Source organism: Protopterus annectens, chromosome 2.part1, assembly GCF_019279795.1.
Source record: "Protopterus annectens isolate FY-2018-M chromosome 2.part1, PAN1.0, whole genome shotgun sequence".
In the NCBI taxonomy this organism is placed as follows: domain Eukaryota; kingdom Metazoa; phylum Chordata; order Ceratodontiformes; family Protopteridae; genus Protopterus; species Protopterus annectens.
The window spans coordinates 1922757807-1922770644 of NC_056729.1; the positions used below are offsets into that span (position 1 = coordinate 1922757807).

General features: G+C 40.7%; 1 protein-coding gene across 1 annotated transcript in view; it reads right to left on the minus strand.

Annotated features, from left to right (window-relative positions):
• The window catches only part of LOC122795069 (IgGFc-binding protein-like), a 342549-nt gene that overhangs the window by 95953 nt on the left and 233758 nt on the right, over positions 1–12838 (minus strand). Inside the window, exon 6 of the mRNA XM_044063644.1 lies at positions 8666–8760. Within this exon, the coding sequence (XP_043919579.1) occupies positions 8666–8760 (95 nt within the window). The remainder of the gene's footprint in view (positions 1–8665; positions 8761–12838) is intronic.

Sequence of the window (12838 nt, forward strand, 5' to 3'; positions counted from 1 at the left end):
GGAGGGGATGCTGGGTAGTCCATTATGCATCCAGGTGTGTTGCATTTGTTATGGCCAGTTCCATCAGGACCAATCTGTGGGTATGTGCCAGTGACATGTCTATACATTTGTATCGCACATTTTAATATTCATATGTTTGTGGGACTGTGTTCTACAGTATGGCCTGTCTGGTTGTATTGCAGTTGTTTATACATGTGTTTGTGTTTCTTTCAGCTTCACCCACTGCTCCCTCATACACCTCTGGTTCACCTATTTTGCATATGACACAGTATCGCCTTGGAGGATTGTACCATTCCCCATCCCCACACACACACACGTATTCCTCAAACCCCATACATCACTGCTTTGGTTGTTAGCCCATGATATGGCCAGAGTAACACATTGAATACCCTACATATGTCGGGTACCTGTATGGTTGTGTGGGCTACCCTGCCATGTTTGCTTTCCACATGCTATACCTCACGCACATAGGTACACGCCCATACTTAACTTTCATTACATGGTTGGCATACCTGGGTACTACCCGTTCAACTGTGACACATCCTGACAAGTTTGGCTTGTACCGCTGATTTACGTTTTTTGGCAGACTGTTATACTCATTGGAGGGATGCCATCTTCTCCTATGTCCAGGATGGGATATATTCCATACACATATCTGACTGTACTGGACAGCACGTCCCCACAGTCAACGGTATGGATAATACTGTTCCTTTCAGCCTACATGTTTCCTTATTGTTGTAGCAGTTTATATGCTTGTTCTGTTTCGTTTACATGCTTATTCTATTTCCTATCACATTTGGTATGTGAAATATGGACATACCTTTTGTATGTGACTATTACATGCCGTGTGGGATATGATTCGGACATACGGTCGCTAGATATGTACATTTATTGTGTATTTTGTTATGGACACATCTGCCCAGCTGTGTACCCTCTCTCACATTATGGGTCAGCTGGTGACCCTAACCATTGGGCTGGACGTACCTACTGGCGGCCCGCTAACATATGATGTGTTTCACTTCCACTTGGTCTAGCTATCTACACTGCATTGGACTACGGCCACACGGTCTTCCATGTCATTTGTTCGCGGGATAGGGACCCATTATTCCCTACCGTGCATTTGTGTTTGCTTCTTCATTTTGTGTTCGCAGGAACTTTCCTGCATGCTTTGCATACATTTCAGTATTCATGGACACTTACAGATGTGATTACTATCTTGCAACTTGTTATATGCAAGCATTTTAGGTTGCACATCGACAGCTGGCATTTCCATGCCTCCATGCAGCACTTTGACATGCCCTATGCGCTCGCGCTCCTTTCCTGTGCACGTGGCTGTGGCGGCAGCGCACCTTCGTTAATATGCATTTGGCGCTACTGCACCATCTTCACTCCGCACTGTTGGCGCAAGCCTACCGCCGTCCTTGCGCTGAGCTTCATAAATCCCAGGGAGGATTTAGCCAGTATGAGAAAGCCTTGAAATGAGAGGTACAAGCCATCCTTAGCAGTGCAAGCTAGACTATTGAGCACCTCGTCCCATGCTGACATATCCTGGATCCACCTTGAATGGCCATGAATGAATTTCTTATCAGTGAGACATAACTAGTTGCTCTTGAACTGGAGGTGTAAGAGATGACATCATTTTTAATTTGTGCCTTGATCGGTATAAACATCATCCCTTCACTGTTTAAATGAACAGCAAGTGCACAACTGCAGAAGTACCTGCACGACCAAACAGTGGTTGAAGAGTGAATCTTACAAAACAATTTTTTTGTTGGTTAAATTTCTCATTAAGAGGAAGAACTACTAAAGCATTTCTAATGTGAGTCTGAAACAAACAAAACATCTGTTGTGACACCCACCCCATAAAAGCAACCATACACTTTAAAACCTCACCTGCCTTGTACTGGCCTTGTGAAGAAAGGATTCTAGATTTCTTCCCCCTGGGCTTATTCTACATTTTTCATATTTGCTGATACTTTGGTGTGTGTGTGTGTGTGTGTGTGTGTGTGTGTGTGTGTGTGTGTGTGTGTGTGTGTGTGTGTGTGTGTGTGTGTGTGTGTGTGTGTGTGTGTGTGTGTGTGTGTGTGTGTGTGTGTGTGTGTGTGTGTGTGTGTGTGTTTATATGTTTAGTGTCAGTGCCTCTCTTTTGTGGTGGTACTGTTGGGAAAGGCTTTTTCAGAGGGTAAAATGCAAGGGTAGGGTTAAGGAAAGGGATACTCCTTATGGATGTGTACTAACCCTAATTTTACATCTTCATCTGCCTCTAATCCTGTCTGTGGATTCATTTATTGTGCATATGTCTTGTACCGGTTTGGATTGCATCTCACAGCAACTGACCATAGTACATTATCATGGCTATTATTTATGTATTAAGTCATTAATTTGATTGTAAACAGACATCTTAGCTGTGCATATTTAACAAAGTGAATTTATGTGTGTGTTTGTGTGTGTGTGTGTGTGTGTGTGTGTGTGTGTGTGTGTGTGTGTGTGTGTGTTTGCGTGTGTGCGTGTGTGTGTGTGCTACGTCTAGACATTACTAAATACTTGCATATTTAAATATTTACTTCAATATTTCTTCCAGCAATAATTACATAATCTACAACAACTTTGAAGCACTAAGTGGAGGAACTATTTTACACCAATAATATAAAAATATGTATATACTGACAGTCATATAAATACAAAACAAATTAATGGCCAAATAAAGAAAGTTACTGTTTGTCATTTTTGCATTTAAGTTACCTGTAATACATTGCACTTAAGTTACCTGGCACTTGCTCACTAAAGCAATTATATAAGTCAGCACTAAAAATTAAAAGCACTACACCCTCACTCCCCACTGGCCCTTGTTTTCAATTATAAAGGAATTCCCAATATTATTCTAGCATGTCCAAAGGTCAGTTGTCAATCTCCTCTCTGGTCCAGCTGGTGAATCTGGGAATCTTGAGGCAATGTTACAACTGCCTCATGTACACAGACAACTGTCTCCTCCTCCCAACAAATTCCAACACATGTGAGAGATGCAACCATATAGCCAAACTGGAGGCTAAGCTCTCTCAACTCAGTACTGGCATAACCAGTTAGGAGGAGAAGGAAACCACACTCACTACAATTCCAGTCTCACATAGACCTACCACGACAGCAAACCAAACACATAATCACACAAAAACATATTCAGAGGCTCTAAATAAAGATCTACCTAAGTAGCAGAGACCTCCAAAGCAGACACCCAAGTAACCGCTACCCCAAAACAAAACACATGCAACACATACCTCACAAAGCCAGTGTGCCGAACAGTCACAGTCCTTAAGACTAAACAACACACCTGATACACTTGTAATAGGTGACTCTATCGTCAGGCACACTGATGTCCTGCTCACCAGGCTGAACAAGGAGAGGGTCATGGTGAGCAGCCTGTCGGGCGCTAGGATCCACCACATAACACAAGTACTCAGGTCACTCCAAGGCAAGTACAAATATGACTCAGTCATTGTCCATGCTGGTGTGAATGACCTGAGACGTGCCTCCCTGGACTACATGAAAAGAGACATAGAGGAGCTCTCTGAGCATGTAGCCCAGGCGGGTATGACCCTGACCTTGAGTAGCATCTTAGCCTCACCAAGAATGATGCCACAATATGAAGACAAGATGATCAATTTCAACAATTGGCTTAAGTACTGGTGTCATTCAAAGGGGATCCAATGCCTGTCAGCTTGAGATGATATGCTCGACAAGCCACAATGCTTCACTAGGGACGGCTTGCACCTATCACCCGTGGGCTTTCAGATATTGGCAAAGGCTCTTGCTACCCCCATAGTGCCTTTTTTAGGCAAGGCTCAAAAGACAAACCCACCTCCATAGGTATCACAAGGGATAAGAAACTAAAAGTAATGCTACTCAACGCCAGAAGTCTAAACCTCAAGATGCATGCACTCGAAACTCTCCTTAGCATGGAGAACATCGATATCTGTGCAGTAACAGAAACCTGGTTCAGGGCTCCTGAGAGCACCCCAGCACTACCAGGTTATACCTCATACCATGCTTTTCGCCCCAAAACTTGGACCGAACCACAAAAGGAGGGGGAGTATCGATATTCATCAAAGATACCCACACCTCCAGGTTGGTGGCAAAGCACGAAGCATCAGAGACTATCCATGTGCAACTAACAGTGGGTAAAACTGCCTTCCAGTTTATAGCCTGCTACAGACCACCCTCACAAACCCAGGAATCTCACTCGGCCTTCCTGAGAACACTGGAAAATATGAAGGTCTCTCCAAACACCATTATATTGGGCGACTTCAACTACCCAAACATAGACTGGGAACATTACTCTAGCTCCAACACCTAGCCCAAAGGTTCCTAGAATTTATAAACTCAAATGCTATGGAACAACTTGTTACCACTCCCACAAGAGGGGAAAACATACTGGACCTGATCATCACCAACATGGGGACTCTATGCTCCAGACCAGAAGTGTATCCCTCACTGGTAAGATCAGACCATAAACTAATCTCACTGGATATTCACATCCCGACCCCACCCCCTGCCCAGAAAACCACAGTGAAAAACTTCTCTAAAGCAAATTTCACACTCCTCAAAACCGAGGTGGAATCCTTCAAAGCCCCCGGGCCTGTGGAAAATACGGCCCAGACCACAGAATCCTTTATAAATGCATTCTATGAACACCTTCAGGAATGCATGAATCATGCGATCCCAAATAAAACCAAGACCCAATCCTCCAAAGGCAGGCGTCCTGTCTGGTGGACCCCAGCCATAAACAAACTATACAATAGAAGGAGGAAGCTACTAAATGATATAGCAAAACCCCAAAAGGGAACGCATCCCTTAACAGTATTTGCCAAAAACTACGGGCACACATAAAATTGTGTAAGGCCAGCTTGAGAGAAAAATTGCACAGGACACTAAGGATAATCACAAGGCTTTCTATAGTTATGTTAGGAACCTGGGTGGTAATTCCCAGATATGCTTAGAATTAGTCCAAAATGACAAAAATACACGAACCCACAGACATTGCCAACATCCTAGCTGACAGGTTCAGCGCAAACTTCCCCCCCCCCACCAAAAGGGCAAATATCTATCCCAGCAGAGTGCTGCCCCCCTGACATTTCAGATGCTCAGGTAAGAGCTGTCCTCTCCAAAGCAAAATACACAGCATCAATGGGACCAGACGGTCTCCCGGGCTGCATCCTACATGAACTCCAAGAAGAGCTAAACCCAAACATAAAACTACTGTTCAATCTCAGCCTTACTACAGTATATGTGCCCAAAGAGTGGCATACAGCAAAAGTGGTCCCTCTCCATAAAGGTGGTGCCTCAATGGATCCTGGAAACTATCGCCCCATAAGCCTGACTAGCTTGGTCTGCAAAGCTATGGAAAGGATCATCATGGACCTTATAAATAAAGATATTGGGAACCTACAGACACTGGATCCTACCCAGTTCAGCTTTGTTAAGGGCAGATCCTGCCTCTTAAACCTGGTTGATTTCTTTGAAACAGTCACCAAGGCCATTGACGAGGGGAAGGTGGTCCACACAGCCTACCTGGACCTTGCAAAAGCCTTCGATACAATACCCACTCGGGCATTATAGATAAGCTCACCAGCTTAAATATAAACCCCTATGTCACTAGATGGATTGCAAACTGGCTCAAGGACAGAACCCACATGGTTAGAATTGCTGGAGTCATGTCAGACTCCAAACCAGTTACAAGTGGTGTCCCACAAGGCTGAGTCCTGGGACCTCTCTTGTTCGGTATATATTTCTCGGAGGTACAGGCCAACATGGAAGGACTGTGGCTGACCAAGTTCACAGATGACTGCAAACTGGGTGCCATAATCGACTCTCCAGCCAACACAAGCATCCTCCAACAGGGCCTCATAGAAACAGATAACTGGTGCCAGAGCCATGGCCTCAAGCTAAATGCCGAACAGTGTATAGTCATCCCTTTGGCAAAACAAAGTGCCCACAAATTACCACATAGGTGGTAATCCATTAAGTACAGAAGAAGTAATTAGGGACCTGGGGACCCAAGTTGATAGCAATCTCTCATTTGACAACCACGTGGCCAAAGTGGTTAGAAAAACATTTTATATAGCCCACCTAATCATGAAGGGATTCACATCTAGTTCAGGGAGGTCATCGTGCCTCTTTACTCATCCCTCATCAGGCCCATAATTGAGTACAATGCCCCTTTTGGGATGTACCTTACCAGACACCTGCAGCAACTGGAAATACCCCAAAAGTACCTCACCAAGAGGATCAAAGGGCTCAAACAGATGCCATATGCTGCCCGGTTAAAGAAACTCCAGCTCTACTCAGTGGCATACCACCTGTTCAGAGGCGATCTGTGCCTGACGTATAAAGCCATGTCCAACCCGGAATTAATGGACATGCTGCACCTCAGAAAATCCAAATCCCATCGAGCTACGCTCGAGAGACTTGAACCTCAGCACTGAAATAAATAGGACATGCTGGAGGGACAGATTCATAACCCAGAGGCTCCCTTCACTCTGGAATAAAATCCCAGTCCAGGTTAGGCAGAGTCCCTCATTGACTGTCTTCAAGAGGAATCTTGATGAGTGGATGGGAGATCATAGGTTTACCCCGGGTATCACTTCTGTGTCACTGTTAGACAGAGGCACAGTATACAACCTCGAAAAAGGGCATAGCAAAATAAATTTGAAATGGGTGGCGAAAGCCAAACACATTCTGGCTAGGCTTATAAATGCCCTAGGGCAGATAGCCTACTATGAACCTATGAACCTATAAGTTCTATGGTTAGTAATGCCCTTGAGGATGGGTATATTACAGGGAAATAATGACTATGCCACTGATGGAGAGGCCAGTTGTCTGTGGTGTTGGGCCTAGCAACACCCCCTGGAAAGACTGCTATTTCCTTATAATGCCAATACAATCAGGCATTACTGCATGCTTGTAAGCTGTCAAGCTGTTTCAGTGCCTCTACATGTTAATGTCCAGGGCAGTTGCACCATTTTCCCTACCCTGCTAATGGCATTACTAGCTGTAGCATATATATATATATATATATATATATATATATATATATATATATATATATATATACACACACACACACATACACATATATATCTATATATATATATATATATATATATATATATATATATATACACACACACATACACATATATATATATATATATATATATATATATATATATATATATATATATATATATATATATATATATACACACACACACATACACATATATATATATATATATATATATATATATATATATACATATATATATATATATATATATATATATATACACACACACACACATACATATATATATATATATATATATATATATATATATATATATATAGATGTATGAACAGGAAAACAACTGTTGGAAAACTACTTAGCACTTGTAGTAGGTGCTGACCAGTTAGTTATGTAAAACTGTAACCAGCTGAAACCTGACTTTGCTTTAACATAGCCCCACCCAATTCTATTTAACCCCACCCATTCAGGTACTTCCTGCATTCCTCTGCCTCATTGCTTTGTAGGCAGAAACCTTCGCTGACCTAGTGTGTTTTTGTCAGCATTAAGTTTTTTCTTTTTTTCTTTTTCATGAATGCTGCACTTTTCTGCTTTTTTCATGTTAATTCTATTGTTTTTTGTAGCCAGAGGTGGCTCTTGCACTCATGACTAGGTCATTACTAATTTGTCCTGTGTTTGCAAGGCATGCCATTTTGCAGTTATTATTTCCTAAATACATGGACTCTGAGCTGTGATGCATGAATCCTATACCTACTGCTTTATTTATCCCAGAGATACTAACATCCAAAATGCAAATGTACATATTCTTTTAGCATATTTATGCTATACAATGCCCAGCACAGGATATAAAGATATCCAGTCATTAGGCATTAGAGAGGATTTAGGATCATTATCATCATATGGTAATTGGGTAATTTGGTGCTGTGAGGGGGGAGTTTGGTGCTGCAGACCTGCCATTGAGTAGGAGTTTGTCACCATTACTATGTTGGGTTTGGCCAGATTAATGTATAACAGATTGAAGAAAGCCAGGAAGTTGTTAAACCCTTATTAGCTGTGACATTACAGTATGATACTTTAATGAAAATTCTGACGTATGTCAGTTTATACTTTAATAAAAATTCTGAGGTATGTCAGTTTAACTTTCCAGGTCAGCAACATGTTTACTTAATATTAAACTCAAATGTTAATTGTTTCTTGAATATACATATTTTCAAAGACAGAACTGCATTTAGTTTACCATGTAAAATATACTGCAAAATGAAAAAAAAAAACACCTTTATACTTGCCTACACTTTCTTTTCTCACTGGAGGCTGGCATAACGGTTAGGATATTTACAGAGATAAAGCACAGGGTTTGATTCTCAACTTGGGAAGCATGGCAAGGCTTAAAAAGTCCCTCTGGGGTCAGTAGCCTAGTAATTGCCTACAAACCTTGGATCACAATCAAATATGATGAAAAATGGTTTAGGACATCCCTCAAAATAAAACTATTGACAAATTTTACTGAACAGAAAAAGTATTACATGTATTTGTTAGATCTGTCATTTGTAAATTAGTCTTTGACATTGTTGGCAAGTAACCACTTACTTCATTTTCCACTGCATCTTTTATAAGTTTTTCATCTATCGGTTCTTTTCCAATTGCGAGCACTTCAGCTTTTGCAATGACTGTTGTTTTTTTTCCTAAGGAGGAAAGTGCTTTGTTAATAATGAAATTAATGCATTGCTAGAAACTTACTACCTTGTCCAAATATTACATGAATTTTGGTTTGGTTTTATTTGTTTCACTCTCTTAAGTCTGAATTTCAAACAGTAGTTTATCTTCTGTTGTAGTTTTTTATATTTTTATCTATGCAAATTGACTGTTAATATAATTTCATTTGACAGAGATAGTAAAGCAATGTGTAAGACATCGATAAATAATAAACTAAAAAAGATGGACATGTTCATTGGTTTACAAGATATCTGCATCCTGACTCATCTACCTACATTCTAGCTTGTTATTCATAAACACTGATCACACATCATAACAACAGTATACAAATGTGAACGTTGCCTTATGAATTCAGCACAAGTATTGTGTAGAATGTTCCTTCCAGTTCCCAGTTCATTCCCATCCTTCCTTACATCCAACAGTTGCTATACTATGCTGAGCTGCACAACAGAGTGGTGATGTGTTAGAAAAAAGGGTAGCATAATACATAGATCTCATTTGACATGCTTTCTCAATTCCCAGTTGTGCTTGATAAAGATAATTCAGTCATTAGGCATGACAGAGGAGTTAGGGTGATTATCATAATATGGTAAAAGTGGAATTTGGTGTTAGGGAGCTACCACTTGAAAAAGTTTGTCAGCATCACTTTGTGGGGGTGGGACAGGTGTATGTATGATAGCAGGCTTGACTGCACCACAGGGGACTCTTTTCCTTGTAGGGTCTTTCTTGCCAAGAAGCAGAGGTGTTTTTATTTTGTATTTTCACAGATATGTTACTCAGCTATGTTTGTTGTGCACCACATAAGCATAGGATGGGTATTACAGGGCGTTTGAATGCAGCACCATTGGTTTGTATGTGGTTGGATTGTTATAGGGGTACCACATGAAGTCCACTCATCAAATCAGTGTTTGGGACTTTATGAATGGAGTATAGTTGGTGGGGGGGTGATTTGCATATGTCATTCCCTACTGTGTATCTTTTCTTATAAATTATTACAGGCTTCTTGCTCCACTCTGCACATTGTTCATGAAAATATGTACATCCCTAAATAATAAGTAAATAAAATACACTGTATGTATGCAAATTCTGAAGAGGATAGAATATACTACGCATTTCAAGAAAAAAATACTCAGGTGTACCAGGTGGCAAAGTGATATGAATTTTAGTATAATAGCAGTTCATATGAAGTTGTTAACAACAACATTAGCTTAGGCATTTATTTCTCCATTAGAACAAGCAGGAAGCTGCAGTACCTCTGTTGTCAAGTTAATACTGCACCATATTGTTGGCACTGGTCTAGGAATCAATGTGCAAAAACTGGAGCAATACATTTCAGCAGAATGTATAGTCTAGGAAATGAGCATGAACATGTACATGGCTCGAAACACACATACATAACCCATCCCAATAAAACTCCTGAAATCATAACTAGTAGAACACATGTCTACAATTAATCTCTCAGACTCCCTCTTTGTTACATGACCACTTAAGTATGCGTGGGAATTAGGTTACTAGGCCTGAAACACATCAGAAGGAAAGTGATATCAGGCGTATGGCTGAACATTATGGAAATTAGCGTTCAGGAAGCGCCAGATGGAAGAGATTCTAACCTTCTCACAATGGGAAACATAGACATAATGTGACTGTAGCATTGTATGTCAGTCAGCAATAAACTCCTGCTTATACTTTGCCAGTCTAAAGGTCACTGGCAGGGGTAGGTATACAATGTGATAATCCCTGCAGTCATCTGGAAGCAGACAACATAGCTACAGATCATTACCCCACACCTTTTTTACCTATGAAGCTTGTTAAAACCAGGCACTGACTATGTATTCAGTACTAAAACCTGTATGCCAGCAGGATGTGAAGTAATACTTGACTTAATAAGTTCTCTAATAGGAACATCAGATAGCCTAAATGTACCACATGATAATATAATATTAATGTATTTTATTACTTTATTAACTGAACAAACTGCATAAGTTACAAGCATAACTTCTCTGGAAGAAACTCAACAGCATTATTATGGTAAAGTACCATAGAAATAAGCCTGTCTAGTCACCATTTAAGTGTATTCTATGTTAAATACATTCCCTTCATCTCTAACCTCCCAAATCATGTTTTTCATGTCCCTTACCTTCTTTAGTTCAACCATACATTTTCTCTCTATTGCTTTTTCTTTTAATTTATTCCATTGGTCCTCAGCCATCTCTGTAAAGAAGTACTTTCTGATATCCAGGTAATAATCTCTGAATCTGCTCTCTGTTCCTCCTCTTTAACTTTGTTCTTCGTGTTCAGAATGTTTTATTCTAATCTCCCTGGTTAGATCTTATGCAACAATATTATGGCTCTCCTGTCTTGTCTATTCTGTAGTGGGATGCATTTTAATTTCTTTAGTCTCTATACATAGCCTTCCACCTCCATCTTATGTACCTTTCTGGTGGCCTTTCTCTGTACTCTATCAATAAGCCTGGTATCACTTTCCTTAATGACTTCAAAATGTGCACACAATATCAATGGTGCAGTTTGCCCTGGGAGTTTAATGTGACACCATTATATTTTTTCTTTTAGTGTCTGCATGAACAGCATCTGACAACGTTTTCCTTGTATGATGTAAACATTTATGTCCCCCAACATCTGCTAATTCACTCCAGGACTATTGTGGCCCAAGTGGCATATGTCCACGGTGGATTTCAGTTGTCATCTTTTGAATCACTTTCTCAGCTTATCCCAATCCTTTCATATGTGTCTCTTTGCATTCTCTACATCTGCTGCACTTAGCTTTGTCTCATCAGCAAAGAGGTAGATTCTATTCTATGGTCTCACAAATGTGTCTGAGACAAACACAGTGAAAGAGTACTAGACTTAGGACAGACCTCTGGGATACTTCACTAGTCACCCTCCTTATTCCAGAAATCCTTCTGTCATCACAACCGTCTGAGTCCTACCATTTTTCCCATGGATCAGTTCAGTTCCTCTCTATTCATCCTTTACCTCCAGCATTCCTATCAGCCCCCTGTGTTAGGCTGAGACAAAGGATTTGTTGTTCCCTAGGTAGACCATGCTTACCAGTATTTCATTATCCAGTTTATCTATACTCCAATCCAATTCTAGCAGTTGGTGCAAAGGGTAAGAGTACTGAGCTATAGTTCCAGTGGTACAGGGTTTGATTCCTCCAGTTCTCATTTGCCTGCTGTGTGATCATAGGTAAGTAACTTAATCAGACAGTGGCTGGAGAAAGCTGGTAATTTGGAATAGACTCCTCATTGGTCACCAGGACTGCAAGCCCAATAAATACGTATGAATATAAACTGTAAAACAAGTCTAGAATACTTTCCTAGCTGATGTTCAAACTCCAGCATCCACGCAGATGGTGAGTAGATAAATAAACTTACTAAAATAAAATAAAAGCACATCAAAACTGTATGTCCCATGTCAAGCTTAATTACTTCCCAAACACAGCTAAGTATGAACGCATTGGTCCTGAACTTTATCAGATCCAAATATTTTTTTATAAAACAGATTTTGTAAAAAAAATGTTTGAGTGGAAACCAGTTCAGGAAGAGGGAAGTCTGCTGTGACTGGCAACAGGAGGCTGTATTATAATAGGCATATAATTATATTGAGGATATGGAGATATATCTGATTGGACCCTTACTCACAGAGGTGATTGGTTGAAGTGTACTTCAGGGGGCCAATAGCATCAGAGAAGTAAGCTACATTTTGGTTTGATAAAAAGGACTGCAGGAGATTCAGTGTGTTTACTGCTGTCAAATCATAGGAATGGAAGAACAAACACAGGCCAGATCTGTGTTGCACTCTCCTCCCTCCCCCTATAGTTGACTAGCTCATCTCCCTGATGTTCTTCGTGTTTCACTGTTGCATTCATCACATTTGGGTTATCTGCTTGCAGTAACCCTCAGTCAGCATGATTATCAAAGTCTTGGGTCCTGCGTCAGTTGCTGTCTCATCTTCCATGACATCAGGTTGTCAGGGGTATAAAGCATGCAGCCGATGCCATTACATCAGTCTTTCTTGCCATGCAGT